Genomic DNA, 19291 nt, shown 5'->3' with positions numbered 1-19291 from the left:
ATAGTGCAGATGGGTCATCCGTGTACTGGGGACACATTCTTGTTTCTGCAATTTTCAAGTTAGATACACCTAGTCCTTATGAACTTGTTTGAAGTTCACACTTAAGTGTTCATGATAACAGTCCAAAACAGCTGAAAAATGGCAAATGAATATATTTCAAATGCAATTACTCTAATGCAAGTAGTCAGATTTTTTTTCAACTTTCAGGTCAGATACATCTCATCATGCTTGCCATGTTTGCAACTTTCACTTGTTTTTGGAACATTGGCAGGGAAATGCAAAAAAAATATAAAAAAAATTCTTATACTGTGGATTCATTTTCTTTTTTTTTTATATTAATTTTTGTGGATTGAGAAAAACTTCGTGGGAATTTGATTTCCTGGTTTTGCCAAACTCTGCATACAAAGTCCATGAAGTCTAAAGAAAAAGTGTAAATCATTGAACATTTGAATTCATGGTTAATCTATACCTGCGTATACCACAAAAATTGGTATTCAATGAATAATCCTGAATCCACAGTACAAGGCAGTCTTGTTGGTTGATCAACCAAGAATAAAATAACAAACTTTAAGGATGTGTGTGCGTCATGTTTTTGAATTTCTGTCAGATTTTCGAAATCCTCTGGTTTTATCCATTTGAATGCCTTAAAAATGATCACCCATGGACTCCCCATTTTACTTTTTATAAATCTTTTATATGTATAATTTTAAGCCATTTGTAAAAGTCTTATAAAATATTATTTATTTTTTATAGTTTTTGAGAAATTTAACTGGTCAATGATCCAGCTATGAAAAATCAAGAGAGAAATTTTTTCCGCCAGAATTCCAATGGCTAATATCTCGAAAACAAGCACATTGACCCCTATATTTTTTTGGCTTTTTTGATTTCTCAACTAATCTCCTATCAATATATACTAGTGTAATGGGAAGCTATACATTTTGAAACTGAGCAGCGAACTTCCTTAAAGTTGACTTCCTATAGATGAACATACACTATTCATTTCATTCAAATGAGCAGTTGCAGAGGAGACTATTTTTACAGAAAAGCTTAAGGACAAACGGCAGACACAGAGTGATGGCAAAAGCTCACATGGCCCTTGCTTTTAGGTGAGAATAAAGATTACAGGTTAAACTGACAGTATAGTTAGTCCAGTATTAACTTATTACTGTAAGGGGTGACATCAAAAGTTTAATGTATAATAAAAAACCTTAATTCATTTAGTTTTTTCACTGACCCCCCCCCCCCCCCACCCCCTCTTAACTTAATTTGGCAAAAGTTGATTGACCAATAAGAATATATAAAAAATCAATGTCAAATAAACAAAACTTGCAGCAATTTTGACCCCCTTACCCAAAACTATTTGAAGTAATTTTTTTATCCTTTATTGATATTTTGATGTCGTCCCTAAGTAATAGAAGACCAATTAAATACAGCTACAAGTCAACAATATACATTAATTTATTTCTCAATTTTATCATAATGAGCCAAAAGGCCCCAATGGTCACTAGGGAACAGTCCACAACTTGGTATTTTTTCCAGTCCAACAAGTTCAAAATATTTAGGAACAATAACAGATTTTGGTTTACAATGTCTAGTGTATATACGATCAAAACGACAACGAGGCTTGAACTTTCCTGCCCATTCTAGGTTGGTATTTCTCGTCATATCCCATGTGAATTCAGCTTCCTTTCTACTTCCAGTTACTTGCCACATGTCGGAAACTCCCTCTGGAAGACCCTTTAGCTCTTGTAGCTGAAAAAACAAAAGTTTGAAATAGAATTTATTATGCTTGTCTGCTTTACTGATAATGATGAAATTTATGTTGAAAGTCTTTAACAGTTTTACTACAAGTATCACATAAACCGAACATTTGCAATGATCCATGTTAATGAGTTAAAATTTAAGTGAACCCTTCAAGCAAGATATGTACACCTAAAAGTCATTCCCTACACCATGCATGTGGCAGGTGCACTCGACTCCCAATCTAAATTGACTAGGATTGTCAAGCCTCCTACTTTAAATATCAAAATTTAAATGCGAGTGGAGAAATATTGTTACACATTTGATGTAGTGGTGGAATCTATATTTTTTAATACATGTACTTGTAACTTCCTATAGAAAAATAAATGTTTGTGAGATTAAAATTATGTCGATTTGTGTGTAAATTTGATTACCTGTAGTCAATTTCTTGGTTTTCAACATGTAATACATCTAGATAGAAATTTTACAGTAATACATCTAGATAGAAAGGAGTAGGTCCGGTAAGGGCTGATTTTGGCCTCAAATTTCAGGTTCATCTAAAGAAAGATTTTGGACACTTTTTAAACACTTAAGTGTCTATTTCAATTGATTCAATTCGTGTATGTGAAAGATTTTGACTGATTTAGTCTTTAAAAACGCTCCGATTCAAGCTTAAATATGAAAAATCTATCAAATATGCCAAAAAACGTCACTTTTCAGATGGTTTTTGTCAAAAATGAAAGTGGCCGCATCCGTGTTCATCCTCAACCTTTATATATGTTATGTATTATCACCAAATACAACTTAGATTTCAATATTATGAATGAACAGGAATGCGGCCACTTTCATTTAAGACGGAAACCGTCTAAAATTTAGCTAAAATGCTAAAATTGTGAAGATTTCAGTAATATAGCATGACTTTATGATGCTAGTACCCGATATTTGTGCATTGTATTGTCAAAAACAGTCCATATTTATGAAGCAGAAGCATTATACTTTCCAGTAAATAGCTAAAAGATTACATTTTCACAATTTTGTAAAACTGCTATATTTTGGGGTCAAAAAGGGGTCTTACTGAACCTACTCCTTTTAAGTCCAAGTCTTTTTTGATTGATGTTTAACGCCACTTTTAGTACTATTATGCTATTGTAATGGCAGTCAGATTTTACTAGTGAAGGTGGCTGGAGTGCCTAGACAGAACAACCTTCAGTAATAAAACTAACCATCCTAGTCAACCTTAGAGTTAACAAGCTAGTGAAACAGATGACTCTATCCATGAATTTAAACCAAGTGTTACCCACAGGAAAATTTCTTCTCTGTATTATAGAATATAATTCAGTAAATTCAGAAATTATCGTGATGATTTTATTAAATCAAAATAGAAATTTTATCTCAAATGACAAAATCATGATAATAAATGCACACAATAATTTCTGAATTCATAGTATCTCTATTTTCAAGTATAACATAATATAATATCTTTATGTACCTCTTTATCTCTGAGATTAAGGTCACCACCAAAGATGACCGTCTGATCAGACTTAGCACTGACCATATGTTGTAAAGCTATTTTTAACTGCTGTTTTCTCTCGGAGGCGTGGTCCTTGGTACTCTCTAAATGTGATGTCATCAGCAGGAATCTTACACCTTTAATGGTACACTGTAGAAAAAGAGGTGGAGGATAAAAAAAAACCAAGAATGTGTCCATAGTACATGGATGCCCCAATTACACTTTCATTTTCTATGACTTTGTTCAGTTGACTGGAAATTGGGGAAAAAATCTTTTTTGACATTAAAATTTGAAAGATCATATCATAGGGAACATGTCTATTAAGTTTCTTGTTGAATGGAGTTCAACTAAATCAAAAACTACCTTGACTTAAAACTTTTACCCTGAAGTGCGACAGACTGACAAACCAACTAACAGATGGAAGAACAAACAAGTATGGTAGAGGAATGGACACACTAATTGAAAAACATAATACCCCAATGTGGGGCATAAAAATAAAGAATTAGCAGCACAAACTGGTGGTGATCTTATTTTATAATTATTTCAAAAAAAACTGATGAGGTTAGGGTGACCTTTGGTGCCAGCGAACATGTTTAACCCCTAAAATAGTGTATGTGCCTGTCCTAGGTCATCAGCCTGTAGTTTTTATTTTCTTGCCGTATGTCATGTTTGTTTTGTACGTAAATCTGACTGTTCACCAGTTGGATAAATAACTCTATAGGGGTTTTTACAGAAAATAACATACATTTGGTACTGTGGACTAAAAAATTAAAGAACTGTGATAACATATGTACGTTACATATTTCAAAGGGACAATATACATCATTTGTACATCCTTAGTTTAGTAAAAATGTATACAAGTTCAATAGATATTACTATTGTCTTTATGTATACTTAACTACAGAAAGATATAACAGTTCATAGTTTGTCAATTATGCATAGTACATGTACATTATTACAGAAAAAATATGCCTGTAATAACTAAACGGTGTTATCACAGCTACCCCAAAGCATTTGCTCAGTTATAGATCATGATTAATTACAATGTATTTTAATTCATTGTAAGAAATAATGACCAGAACATGTAATGAGGTTCTGTGCAAGCTTCCCAGTAATTCCCAGGTGTCTCATATAATAAGTTACATTCCTTTAATAACTAAGCCTTGTTATTACAGCTAAGTCTATCTCTTAAAAGCCTTGTCTCATTGATTTACCATGGTTAATCAAAAATATATTAATCTAATTTAAAAATTAGTTATCAAGGCTATGCATTTAGTTTCTGCGCAAAGTCTCATGAGTTCCCTAGAGTCCACTATAGATTAAAATATTTTACAAATAACGAACATATGTTATTACAGATTTAGAAAATTTAAGGAATAAAGAGTAGACAACTCATGAAAGTATATGTAATAACACATGCAAGTTATTTCCTGTAATTACCCTATAGAGTTATATCCCTGACTGTTTACTTTCTTATTTGAATTGGGTTTTTTTAACATTTCATGGCCTTTTACAGCTTTCTGTGCACAATGGGGTTTTCTCATTGTTGAGGGCTGTTAACTTTCTACCTCATTTGGTCCTTGGTGGAGAGTCATCTCATTGACAATAATACCACATCTTCTGATTTTTTTATGTATACACTTATCAAACATATAAATTTTTAAGTTGACCAAAAGCTTAATTTTGCTGAGTTTTTAAAAATCATAATTGTATTTGTGTTTCTGTGAAATTGAGTACTTTTGATATATTTGACATTCTTAGCAAGTTACCCTTAACAGCAATATGTCTGTGTATATAGAGAATAATACCAGACCTGTTTACCCACCATGATGTCTCTCAGTAGAATTGTCAGTAGTTTTTCAATGTTGTCAGTAATACTCCGATGCGGCACGAACCATCTAGGGGGGTTTGCCCCCCAACATTTTTTTTGAAAAATTAGATGCAATTTCCTGCATTCTGACAGTATCTGCAGTCTTATTCAGATATTTTTTGCAACAAAGATTATAACCTAAAATTTGCATGATTTGAAAAAAAGTTGAGCTTAAGTTTGCAGGTCTGGAATATTTCATTTCAAAACACTCAGTTCAGGACCTCCTTCTACCTCCCTCCCCCACAAAAACTAAGTCCAACCCTAAAAAAAATTTCGGCAGCACCCCTTCCTACATGCCCAGGCCAATAAAGTTGGGTTTTGTAAGAAAGAAAATAAGAGACATGTGGGACAGATCCATTTATAAGATATGGATCATTCACATCTCCTGCCTACACATAGAAAATAGAATAAAAACTGACCTCCTGCGATTTTAGAATCGGGAAACCTTAGTTTAAATGCTTTGTTGAATGTATCGGCAGATGACAGGGGTAGGTTTAGTTCTGCTATCAACTCGCACATCATACCCTCTACTTTAGTGGTGGAACGTTGCCGGTTCAGTTCAATAGTGTACAAGTCTTTGTACTTTTGAAGGCATTTCCTTTTCTTTCGCGCTTGGTCTTGTTCAAAACTTTCATTGACTTTTATGCGTTTTTGAGAAACGCCGGCATCCTGAGGCTGATCCATACCGACCATGAAATAAACTTGATCGCTATCATTTTGCGCTTAAAAGAGAGGCGATTCTCAGTCAGAAAAGCGCCTTTTAGATACCGATCGCCGTAAACGGAAGCAATTATGATTTTTTTCCGGGTTGGTAGAAAATCCGTACTTTTTCATGACAAATCCGTATTGAGTAATTTTATGAAAAAATCCGTGTAAAATACGGACAATCCGTACAAGTAAACACCTCTGTAATACATGGCAAAATCCGTATCATATGTCGTATCATCCTGAGACATCAATATCAGCCCAAGGGCCTTTAGGCCCGAGGGATCATATTGGTCGAGGGTGATACAGCATGTGATACGGATTTTGCCATGTATTATATGCTTTATCATATATTTCAACAGAAGAGTATTATATTATATGAACTTCAGTTCTACTTTTGTCTTGTTTCAAAGGCCTTAAAAGAACTGTTCAATTACCTATCCAAAGCACCTGGGTTACCTTACAATTTGCGTGCTGTTGTTTTAAAAATATTTTGTTTATTATTGTATTTATTTCTGTGTTTTGTAATTTTTATAGTTGCATTTAGTGTGCCAAAAAATATTAAAAACTTGACGTTCGTGACGTCACATACAATATGAAAACTTGACGTTCGTGACGTCACATACCAAACAATGATGTCATTCAAAAAAATTGACCCATTTTGAGGAAAATATTTCTTAAGCAAAAAAAAACCAAAACTGACTTTATGTAAAAAAAAAAAAAAAAAAAAAAAAAAGTAGGGGTGTGATAAAGGGTATGCGATAAAGGGTACGCATCAAAGTTGCGCGATATGGATTAAACAGCGGGCTATTTTTTAAATATGCAAAACTACTGTATTTACTACTAAACATATGATTAATCATTATATTGGAAAATATCACCCTGCAGGTGCTAATTAAGCATGTTAAGCACAATGATAAATTCTTACCTCAGAAAGTAATACAATAGACAAATACATATATATGTCAGATAAAATGTGTTCTTATTGAAAAAAATTTTATTGTTATATGCATGCCAGGATAAAATGGGACAGTTAAAACAGTAAAGTGTGCCTTAGTCATGTTAGTCTTAGATGCATGATTTTTTTTATTAGTTGTTAGTGGCTTTGAACTAACTGTCAGTTAACTGTGAGTACTCTCGACCTAGTACCTAGTGGTTTTTTTGTTGTAGGGATGTACAAGTTCCTGTCCACATCCACTTGTTTGTTTGTCCATCTGATGAGTTAAGCCTTTTTCAACTGATTTTTATAGTTTGTTCTTATGTTGTAATGTTATACCACTGTCCCAGGTTATGGGAGGGTTGGGATCCCACTAACATGTTTATCCCTTCCACATTATGTATGCATGTGCCTGTCCCAAGTCAGGAGCCTGTAATTTAGTGGTTGTCGTTTGTTTTTGTGTTACATACATTGTATTTGTTTTCATTCATTTTTTGTACATAAATTTTTTTACATTCTTATTTTGGGACCTTTTGTAGCGGACTATGCAGTGTGGGCTTTGCATTTTGTTGAAGGCCGTACGGTGACCTATAGCTGTTAATTTGAGTGTCCTTTCTGTCTCTTTTAGAGAGTTGTCTCCTTGGCAATCATACCACATCTTCTTTTTTATATTTAAACATGTTAAAAGTCAACAAAATTACCTTATTTGTCCTATTAGAATATAAGCAATTCATAGCAGCAGTAGATTTGTTTTCATTTAACAATGGGGTGTTTTTTTTTAAGTAATCATCCTTAATTTTGCATTATTTGTGTTAATGGTAAAGAATTTCCATTCTTCTTGGCATTATAGCATAATTTACTTTGGACTTGACTCCTGATCCAGAAAACACTTTTATGTAAGGATTCTTAATTTCATCATTGAATCGTATTGCCATAGAACATTTGGGATCGTAGGTTTAAGACAGTTTCTTATGGTTTCGGTCTGAAAACTTGAAAATTCAACATAAAAGACGTATTTTTACAATATATCCAAAACATGCTGATTTTGAAGTCTAGAATGTACTCATCTGAAGAGATTTTGTTAACTTAGTAGTAAGGCTTTTTAAATAGATCCATTTAAGAACAAAATTAATGTCATTTATGAAGTTGAAATTCAAAGCCTTTTTCGTCATACGCTTACTTCAATCTTTTGCAGTGTTCTCAACATTAAACTTGATGTAAAGGGAATGACTGTTGACTCTTTCATTTCAGCCACACCCACTTTTAACATGACAGCTGTAAAGTACTCCTGATTGGCTGCCTCAATGATGTGGTAGGTTGGACATTTAGTTGTAAGTACTTCTAAAGTTTCTGAGACTACTTCTTGCAGAAATACTGCATGAGGATTTTCCCTATAAAGATACAAAAATTATTAAAACTAGAGGCTCTCAAGAGCCTGTGTCGCTCACCTGTTACTGTATTTACCGATGTCGGCCATCTTGGTTGGTAGGCAGGGTCATTAGACACTTTTTTTAAATAGATACCCTAGTAATGATTGTGGCCAAGTTTGGTTAAATTTGGCCCTTAGTTTTAGAAAAGAAGATTTTTGTACACAAAGTTACAAAAATGATGAAAAGTTGTTTAATATTGACTATAAAGCGCAATAAATCCTTAAGGGGTCCTGTAACAATTTTGATCATGTTCATTTATTTGTAGATCTTACTTTGCTGAACATTATTGCTGATTACAGTTTATCTCTATCTATAATAGTATTCAAGATAATAACCAAAAACTGCAAAATTTCCTTAAAATCGCTAATTTTAGAGCAGCAACCCAACAATGGGTTGTCGGATTCATCTGAAAATTTGTGAGGGGATAGATCTTATTCTGATGGACATTTTTAAATCTGAAAGATTTGCCGTAAATGTCTTAGTTTCAAACATATAAAGCAAAAACTGCATTTTACCACTATGTTATAATTTTAGCCATGTAGGCCATTTTATTTGGTAGGCGGGGTCATCGGACACATTTTTAAAACTATATACCACAATGATAATTGTTGACAAGTTTTGTTAAATTTGGCCAAGTAGTTTCAGAGAAGAAGATTTTTGTACAAGTTACAAAAAATGACGAAAAGTTGTTAAAAATTGACTATAAAGGGCAATAACTCCTAAAGGGGTCGACTGACAATTTTGGTCATGTTGACTTATTTGTAGGTCTTACTTTGCTGAACATTATTGCTGTTTACAGTTATCTCTATCTATAATAGTATTCAAGATAACCAAAAACTGCAAAATTTCCTTAAAATAACCAATTCAGGGGCAGAAACCCAACAACAGGTTGTCCGATTCGTCTGAAAATTTCAGGGCAGATAGATCTTGACCTGATAAACAATTTTATCCCGTTTCAGATTTGCTCTAAATGCTTTGGTTTCAAAGATATAGGCCAAAATATACATTTTACCCCTGTGTTCTTTTTTTAGCCATGGCAGCCATCTTGGTTGGATGACCAGGTCATCGGACACATTTTTTAAACTAGATACCCCAAGGATGATTGTGACCAAGTTTGGTTGAATTTGGCCCAGTAGTTTCAGAGGAGAAGATTTTTGTAAAAGTTTACAGACGACGGACGACGGACACCAAGTGATGAGAAAAGCTCACTTGACCTTTCAGGTCAGGGGAGCTTATAATTTTCAAGATAATAACCAAAAACAGCAAAATTTCCTTAAAATTACCATTTCAGGGGCAGCAACCCAACAACGGAATGTCCGATTCATCTGAAAATTTAAGGGCAGATAGATCTTGACCTGATAAACAATTTTACCCCCATGTCTGATTTGCTCTAAATGCTTTGGTTTTTGAGTTATAAGCCAAAAACTGTATTTTACCCCTATGTTCTATTTTTAGCCATGGCGGCCATCTTGGTTGGTTGGCTGGGTCACTGGACACATTTTTCAAACTAGATACCCCAATGATGATTGTGGCCAAGTTTGGTTAAATTTGGCCCAGTAGTTTCAGAGGAGAAGATTTTTGTAAAAGTTAACGCAGGACGACGACGACGGACGACGGACGCCGGACGCCAAGTGATATGAAAAGCTCACTTGGCCTTTCGGCCAGGTGAGCTGAAAAAAGGGATATTTAAGAACAGTTTCAGGAATTCAAGGTCATAATCAAGATTTTGATAATGTATATATAAATATATAAATGACTGTATGTTTGAGATTGAAAACAAGACTTATATGTTATAACCTTGACTAATGACCTAGAAATAACAAGTGAAACTGCGAGCTTCTGCTCACTGATGATACCCCCGCCGCAAGTGGATAATATTAATAGTGTAAAAATATGCAAGTGTTCGGTAAACAGGAAGTTGTCGAGTGATCAATCTGAAAACGCATCAAACGGTATAGCTGACTTATATAAACCCTGAAACCAAATTTCAGAAATCCTTGTATTGTAGTTCCTGAGAAAAATTTGACGAAAAATATTCATGGGACGGACGGATTGACTGACGGAAGGACAGACAGAGGTAAAACAGTATACCCCCCCTTTTTTAAAGCGGGGGTATAATTAAATAAAATTCAATCCCTTATCATTACCACACAATTATAATACAATTGAAAACTGGACTTATTCTGTGTCTACATGTATAAACCTATCTGAAAAATAATGTTCTAACATTCACATTTCTATAATTCAGTGTTATCAACTTTTTTCAAGATACTTTGTTGTTTTACAACATATTACTAGACACAAGCCGTACTGACTTGAGCCTTTTTATTTTGTGTTTGTTGTAAGTAGATCTAGATGTATCTCTAATATTCTGGACAATTAACAAATTAATTTTCCTAATTAAATGGAAATGTCTCATTGTATACCAATGCTTCATTTTAGCGCTTGTCACTAGTCAGGAGCCTTTAGCCTTTGTAAGTTTTATTTGTTATATTAATTTAAGTTCATTTATATGTTGCGAAGTTTAGTGTGACGTCCATTTTCACTGAACTGAAATTTTTGGATTGGGGGCCACCTGGAGCCCATAAACAGGTGCAGGATGTTTTCACTGTGTTGAAGACCCTACTGTCACCGATTAGTGGCCTTTAGCTGTTTAATTGTTTGGGTAGTTTTGCCTTCAACACATTCCTCATTTCCGTTCTCAATTTTATTTAGTTACTAAAATTAGCACCTTACTTGTTGATGATGTCACCGACTGTCTGTGTTCTCTTGACCTTTGCCTTCTCACAGAGACCGTCAATGTTCCAGGACATCAGTTTTATTCTGTTTGGTTGTGGATCATTAATATCAGGACTCCTGTAAAATATCTACCAGGTCATAAAAAAAGAATATTTTTGTTTGCCCTAAGGCTAAGTTAACCCTGCCTACCCAGAAAATAACTGCCTACACGAAATGTTTTATTGTTCTGATGTCATTTGTCCTGGGCAATCAGACAGCCTTAAAAGTGGAACTGTGTGTATGTACTACACACTTTTATGTACATGATGTATGTACATGTACCATGTAATGCTATAATTTAATCAAATCATGTAAATTCAGGGATGATTCCACTATATAGTTTAGGGCCCTTAAATCTGCCAGCGGCCCCCAAAAAATATTTGTGAATATAAATTCCCAATTCTGGAAAATAAAATAAAAATCGGTATTTTGAAAAGTTTCAGTAACTGATTACGGCAACTATAATTTTTCATAGTTTGTCGTCAAAACGTAGTAAAATTCGGATAAGAATGCTGACTACGATCACATTTTATTAACAACGATTTAATTATGTCAACGTGAGGTAAACAATTTTAGAAGCCGGATTCAATTGAATAAAATTTTATGGGAGTATTTGAATTCGCAAAAGTAGACAATGGTAGATTGCGCAGCAGATTGATCAAAAACATGCTTTTTGTCAAAATTGGTGTCAAAGCAGACCTCGGCAAAGAACAAATTCAAATTTTGATATAACATTGATAAATAAATTTTAAGGGGCGCCAATCTTATAAAAGCAGATCGCCCAGCAGAGCCGGTTGTGTAACTTGATTAAAACTTGTTTTGTAAAAGAAATTACTTTATATTTTGCTCTATTTCCTCAATAGAAAACAGTTTGAGCGTTTTTGAAAATAATGTTGCTGATGGACCATTCATGAAATGAGCTCCCCCCCCCCCCCCCCCACCCCCCTGAAATACGATGTCATCATTATGGAACTGTTTCAAAAGATATAAAAATGATCCAAATAATTTTAAAGTTCACTGGTGCCTGGTGCAATTGCTTTAAATATCTTATCAATTAAGTATATCACCTTTTGTAATTGCTTTTCTGAATTTGACAATTGGCCAGTTCAATTTGAAATCCATTTGAATCAAGGTAAGTTTATAAAGATGATCAGTTGAAAAAATAATAGTTTGTAAGATATCTTATAAAGTTTATAAGATATCTTACATAGTTCATGAGATATGTTATAAAATTTATGAGATATCTTTTATAGTTTATAAGAAATCTCATATAGTTTTCTTTATCAGATATCTTATAAACAATATGATATATCTTATAAACTATATGTAAGATATCTTATATACTATACAGTCCGCCAAAAGTTAAGCACCACCTACTTTTATTGCATCGATTTTTTTTCAAATATAAAAAATCAATGATTCCTCGAAAAAAAGAAAACAATCATATAGCAATTTTGCTAATGTATACCATAAACAAACCACAAATATAATTTTGGTCACTTATGAAGGTTCTATGCATATAGGTTTTTCGTTCATAGAAGTAGTGTAAATTACACAATTCAGAAACAGAATTTAAGTTTCACTGTGATTTTATTTTTTTACAACAATTGATTACCTAATACCAATAAAATTTTCTACACATAATCTTTGGTATGTTTGGTAAATTTAATGTCAATATTTGAGTCAATAGCATGATTAACAACCTCTCTTCCGGTACAATTTCATAACACGACGTATCTTTCTCAGTACAAGCCTTCAAAACTTTAGTTAAGGAATCTGTTGCATTAAACAACAAATGCCACTTTAAAATCGACAAAATATTGTGAAGGTGGATCTCTGCGATTGAGATTTCCGCCAATGGCACCTCAGACATGTTTGGTAGGGTTTTTGTATTGAGACATGCAAGGTCAAAACATAGTGTAAATGGCTTGTTGCTCTTTGGACTCGGTTAAAATTCGTGCCCTGTGTGGTCTAGCGTTGTCGTCCATGTACAAGGGTCTTGACAATGTTGACGCAAGTGGGGGATTATTAAAACAAGGGACTAAAATGTTTTAAGGCATCAAATCTCTGTATGTCTGTCCGTTTATGTTACCCATCAGAATATGCATACCCAGCTTATAACGGTATAAGAAGCAATCCCGTACTGGAACAACACCAGCACTGAATGCAGTCCTTGTGCAAACATTGTCTTGGTCATCGGCCGTTTTGTTTTCCCGCGAAATTCGTATTATGGGGTCTACTGACAGTAAAAGATACTGATTCCCATCTGACCAATGAGTGTTTTGTCAGCTTCCTATTTTCAAGCATAGAACGTCATTTTCCCATTGAAACCTGACGATAGAGTGCCTGCTTGTAATTACAGGTCTCTATACACCACGACTCGCTCTTAGGTTGCCTCTATGCAGTCGACGGACCAATGTACGAACACTAATACGACCACCTAGGGAAACAGTGTATTTGTTAACGCACAGATGACCTTTAATAAAAGGTTGCTTGACTGCTTTATCGGAGTTCAATCTTTTTTGTCGTAATGAATTTTCTTAGTGTGTGTTAAGGGTAATTCATAACACCAAACATACATTTTTTTTTCGAAATTGTTAAAAAAATATTGCCAATTGTATTTCGGTGGTGCTTAACTTTTGGCGGACTGTATATATATAAGATATCTTATATATAAAGTATATTTATAAGATATCTTATAAAAAAGATTATTTAAGATATCTTATTTCTCTAATTCTTCGTCAATTTATCCCTTTGTCCACCCATTGTATAAAAAACATTTAATCAACGTGTGGTTCGTTTGATCTCAGTACTTCATTGGTTAAAATCGGATTATGACGTCAAATGTTCTTGCTTTCCTCTGAATTTCCTATTGTGAAGGCATGAAAAAATACGACCATGCCTGATGACGTCACATAGAAAGAACACATCTTTTTGCAGATCATTCGAAAAGAAGGAATAAGTTTGCCTGCATAATGTTAGAATATCATTAGAGAAACAGATTCCAACACCAAATCTCGTGTAATACGATATATATCCACTCTCGACAGTTAAATGTAATGTTATGTAAGATATCTTATATATTATGAGATAATTTGAGATAATTTGAAATTTGAATAAATAGCTATGTTTATGTTAGCTGGTATATATGCCTTGTTTACCATGTTTACCAAAATTAAGATGATAGTGCATTATGTGCAATGGTATTCATGTATTACATGTACAACTTCCCTGGTCTGAATCCAATAACTTCTTCAATCAGTGTACAGGTGAAACTTAATATACATTTTCCGTTTTTACAGGTCAGGAAAATGATATTATTTCGTTTTAGATTGTATGCATAAAAAATTCCCAATTGGGATAAAAAATTCCCAATTTGATGTTCAAGGGACCCATTTAAAAACACCTGGAATCATCCCTGAAATTATATACAATGTATAAGGAGATGTTGTATGATTGCCAATGAGCCAACTATCCACCAAAGTTGAAATCAAGTGGATGTAAGCAATTACAGGCAACTGTAAGGCCTTCAACAATGAGAAAAAATCCATGCAAATATGACAAACATGAACCAACATTTACATATTAATTTGTATTAATTGTGTGTATTATACAGTCAACGGCAATAGTGTTGTATCAGACATCCTTGGTGATATTGATATTAGTCTGATCAGTTGCAAAGGCTTTATCAAACCCCTAATCTGTATATAGCGTCATGTCACATAAAAAACATCAACTTGAGAGATAAAAAATAAAGTGTATATGATATAGCTTTTTCAATATTCAACCAATTTGATCCCTCAAGTAGAGTTCTTGGGATTATATTGGCGTCTCTGGTTGATACAGATGGGATACTGAAAAAAATAAATGATATTCTCTATTTATTCATTGTTATTTAGATGATGGGAACATTTTTATATCAATATATCATGTATATCAATTTATCATGTATTAACAGGAATTGATAAAATAAAATACTAAGTTATCTTTACCACTCAGTCTTAATTACAGGAGAAGTTGAACTGCTAGAATGGTTGCCATTAGGACTACCACTGAAGCTTAGGCCATCAATTTTTATTTTCTTCTTAAGTGGAGCAGAGCCTATATTTTCTCCCGTTTCTTCAAAGTATGCATTAACAGACTTCTGAAAACAATAAATCTATACTGTAAATTCAGAAATTATTGCAAAAATGCAACAGGGTTATACATGTACATGTATTATCACAATAATTTAAACTTGCTTTTTGAAATTTTTTATATGAAATAAACAGGATTTTCCTCAATATTGAAAAATTAAAATCTCTTTTGGTCAAAAATGACAAAATCGCAATAATAAATGCACGCAATAATTTCTGAATTTACAGTAGTCATGGGTAGTTCTCATCATACTCAAATTTTAAACTAGTAATTTTTGGGACCCTTTACAACACAGAGCCTTAGCTCACACCAAACAGTAAGATATAAAGGGTCCCAAAAATTACTATTGTAAAATTAATCTTACTGTTTGGTGTGAGCCAAGGCTCTGTGTTGAAGACTGTACTTCCACCTACAAACATGTACATGTATGACCTATAATAGTTTACTTTTAAAAACTGTGACTTGGATGGAGAACTGTTGCCTCATTGGCACTCATATCACATCTTCCTATATCTATCATAAGTCGAAAACAAAGTAACTCTGTACAATATACATGCAGCTGCATGTCAAACTTTACTTTAAACCAAGGTAGCAGGACTATATTCAGGGTGAATATCATGAAGTCATTTTCATTAATCATTTGTTAAGGTTCATCATAAGGAATTGAAAAATATGGCCGTGTTTACACCTCCAAAATTACTATGAGTACAGACAAACTGGTACATCCAGGAAAGTTTTAAGGCATGGCAGGAACTAGATATATAAAAGTTATATGAAGTCTACGTTTCAGAAAATTAAAAACTTACCTGGATTTCGATGTTCATTTTTTTCCAGTCTGCAGAAGATAGCAAAATAAACAAACACCCGAGTTTCATTTGATACGGTCCACTCAGTTACACAGTTTAAACCTGTTAAATCACCTATTGTTTACAGGTGTCTATTGTCCATCTATTGTCCATTTAAATCAATACTACTCACAACATTGATTATATGAGGGGAGCTTCTCAATCGTTTTCACTACTTAGTTAATTTTTGCACCTTCTGCAGGAACGAAAAAAAATGGATAGCAAAATCTAGAAAAGTTTATAATTTTCTGAAACATAAAATGCATTTAAAATTTATATATCTAGTTCCTGCCATCCCTTAAAACTGTTGCAGGTGTATAGGTTAGTCTGTACTCAGAGTAAAATTTGGGGTGTAAATACGGCCATTTTAGCCAAAAGGTTATGATGAACCTTAATACTTATACATGTTATCAGGTTACAGGGGCGGATGCAGGAATTTTCGAAAGGGGGGTGCTAACCCAGGGCAAAGGGGGGGTGCAGGGGGGTGCAAAACATATGTCCCGATACAAATGCATTGATCGGCAAAAATAAAGGGGGGGTGCGCACCCCCGGAACCCCCCCCCTGGATCCGCCACTGGGTTATAGTGGCAGTGCTGTGAAATTATTTAAAGTGGGACAAGGTGATTTAAAGTGGAAGTTCTTTTGATTTTTCTGTGAAAAAGTTGTATTCAGAAGTGGATTTAGAAGATTTTCAATGTGGACCCTCATAGGCAGTTAGTGCCCCCCCCCCCCCCTTTTTTTTTAAGAAAATTTCTAGATCCGCCACTGGTATTACTTCACACTACACAATTATGTCTCTAACAAAAAAGTATTTTTAGATATACCTAAAGGATTTGTATATATACAAATCCTTCAAGGGTTCCTTGGATAATATACAAATCCTTGGTTTTGGAAAATGTTGGATAAATACTAACATCTAACTCCCAATCTCTGTCTTGTAGGTAAAACATGGCCAAAGCAGAATCAGTGCCTGTTATTTCTGCAAACTTTTGACATCTGTTTTCACATTCTTCTCTGCTTGGTATCTTAGATTCATCAACTGAATCAGAATCACTCATTTCAAAATTGTGTAATTGTTTTCTAATGATAAATTTCCGATTTCCCGCAGTTTTATTTGAGATTACCTCCCCTAGTTAAAAAAAAATAAAACCAATCCTGGACCGCCCTAGTACACATCTCGGAAAATAGTCAACGCGTAGCACACCAACATTCTGTTTTTCATTCAACATGCATCATGATTACAAAGGACTTCATACCATACTAAATATACTTTTTTTTATTTTCAATTAATTAAGAGACATAAATTTATCTTTATATGGTTTTAACTTATACAAAATTTGTAAATAAATTTACTTATAAAAACAAGGAGTTGTATAGTTACAAATCCTTGTAAAAAATCAGAATATATATCATGACATTTGAAATTTATTGAATAATAAAATTTAAATAAATCAGAATACAGACATTTGAAATTTAAATTATTGAATAATAAGGAACAATAATGAAAAGCTCCGAACGTTTTTTTTTTCTTTCTTCTTCTTTAGACCACATGTGCAGTGATCAAAAGTCACTGACAAAGTTTCAGCAATGTGTTTAACTGAAGTGTTTACAGAGCTTATGTTTGCCGGGTTCTGGGATGTCATTATATGATGTTAGCAGTCCACCATGACCTACAGCAATGTGACGCTATTATATATTGACATTCTTTTCTCCAATGGCAACACAGAAGATAACTGGTTCATCGGAAACTTTAAGAACTATGCGGCCTCAAAATTTTAGATTATACCCTTCGACCTTTTTTTTTTATAAGTATGCAAACATTAAAGCAAGGTCACAGTCTCCTATATATATTTGCATACTATATGAAGGGCAGAAAGCGAAAAATGGTTTTCATTTGACTGACCACTCTTATTTTAAGTTTTAGTCTTCTTTACTATGACAACAGGGTTTTTATTCAATTGTAGAGAAATTTACTCGACATAAGGATTTCATTGGGAAAATTTGTCCTGGCTATTTATCCTCTTGCATCTTTATAAGTCTCAACTAGTATGAACGTATCGTACATGCAATTACCTTCAAAGTAGAAACTCAGCAGTTGAGAATACTGAATAATGTTCGTTTATTGCAATGTGTGTTTCAAAAGGTATTTATAAAGTAATTATAAAAACTATTCATCTGGACAGGTCAATAACTGTATCAAAAAGGATAAAACACACTTGCATAATTGATCATAAAAAATGAAAATATTATTGTAATACAATAATATCAGAAATATATCTTAATTTCAAGATTTTGTACATTAGCAAGTTAAAACCAATTTAAGCAATAATTTATACATGTTATAACATGTACGAGGTTATTTTGTACATGTTAGAGCTTGTATTTTTTGCATTGCACATTTTATAACATGCACACTACTACTTTTGCATAGGTACTATTTCTGTACTTAAAATCTGTAGTACCAGAAAATTTAGTACAATTTTTTACTTTAAAATTATAGTAATATTTAGGTACTTTATTTGTACTTAAATTTTGGTACATAAATAATATCAACAGTAATAACAATATTCCATGTTTGAAAATCATAACTTTAAGAAATTTGAAATAGACAAACTTTCAAAAATGCTGAAAATAAAACGGTTTAACCAAAAAACTGTAGTACTTTAGTTTCAAGTACAAATCAAGTACTGTAAAAGACAGGTACTTAAATATTACAATAATTTTAAAGTAACAAAATAGAACCGAATATTAAAAGTAGATTTCCAGTACTACATATTTTTGGTACTGAAATAGTATCTATGCAAAAGTAGCTGTGTACACTAGTATTGCACATGCTATATTATTATATATATCTGACATACTAAATCTCAACTTGTACGCGACATATATATAGGAAGTCTTTAAAAAAATATGTACGTATACATTTGTGCATGGTCGTCTAAAATGAACGATGCTACGAAGGTAAAGGAATAAATATATAAGTCTAAAGATTTGCACAACGGTACTAATATAAGATGGTAATAGTTATAATTATAAATATTGATACATAAGTATCGAAATATTTGTCAACACGATTGTATAACAGTGACAAAAGAACGAAAGAAAGAATTGTTTCTGTCTTAAACCAGCGAAATATGGACACTTATAAGTACAACCTCAATTGACAACAACACATTATAGATATCAAACGAATTAAAAAAAAAAGTAAATGAAAGTTTTGAATCAGGAATAAAGACCTTACATAGGTCATTATTTTATGCCTTGAAGCAAATTTCATTGAAACTTTGTATCGTCCGGGTGGATTCTTCAAAAGAAGGACTGAAAGAAAATAACTCCACG

General features: G+C 33.2%; 1 protein-coding gene across 1 annotated transcript; it reads right to left on the bottom strand.

Annotated features, from left to right (window-relative positions):
• Nucleotides 1–1442: 1442 nt before the first annotated feature.
• Nucleotides 1443–17090, bottom strand: LOC143054451 (tyrosyl-DNA phosphodiesterase 2-like). Its single transcript, XM_076227460.1, has 6 exons — nucleotides 16867–17090; nucleotides 14963–15114; nucleotides 10929–11048; nucleotides 7943–8153; nucleotides 3230–3400; nucleotides 1443–1752 (listed from the first exon to the last, which is right to left on the bottom strand). The coding sequence occupies exons 1-6, from the start codon at nucleotides 17008–17010 to the stop codon at nucleotides 1459–1461; spliced, it is 1092 nt and encodes a 363-aa protein (XP_076083575.1). The 5' UTR covers nucleotides 17011–17090; the 3' UTR covers nucleotides 1443–1458.
• Between the last annotated feature and the right edge of the window lie 2201 nt (nucleotides 17091–19291).

This window comes from Mytilus galloprovincialis, chromosome 12, assembly GCF_965363235.1.
Source record: "Mytilus galloprovincialis chromosome 12, xbMytGall1.hap1.1, whole genome shotgun sequence".
NCBI classification, from domain to species: Eukaryota; Metazoa; Mollusca; class Bivalvia; order Mytilida; family Mytilidae; genus Mytilus; species Mytilus galloprovincialis.
The sequence above is the reverse complement of the archived record's forward strand: the minus strand, read 5'-3'. Positions and strand labels throughout refer to the sequence as shown.

Coding starts and splice junctions, on each gene's coding strand:
- LOC143054451 (XM_076227460.1), bottom strand. CDS start 17,010: ATGAGTGATTCTGATTCAGTTGATGAATCTAAGATACCAAGCAGAGAA. Junction 11,049..14,962: donor CCTGTAATTAAGACTGAGTG/GTAAAGATAACT, acceptor GATATTTTACAG/GAGTCCTGATATTAATGATC. Junction 3,401..7,942: donor GAACACTGCAAAAGATTGAA/GTAAGCGTATGA, acceptor CTTTTTCTACAG/TGTACCATTAAAGGTGTAAG.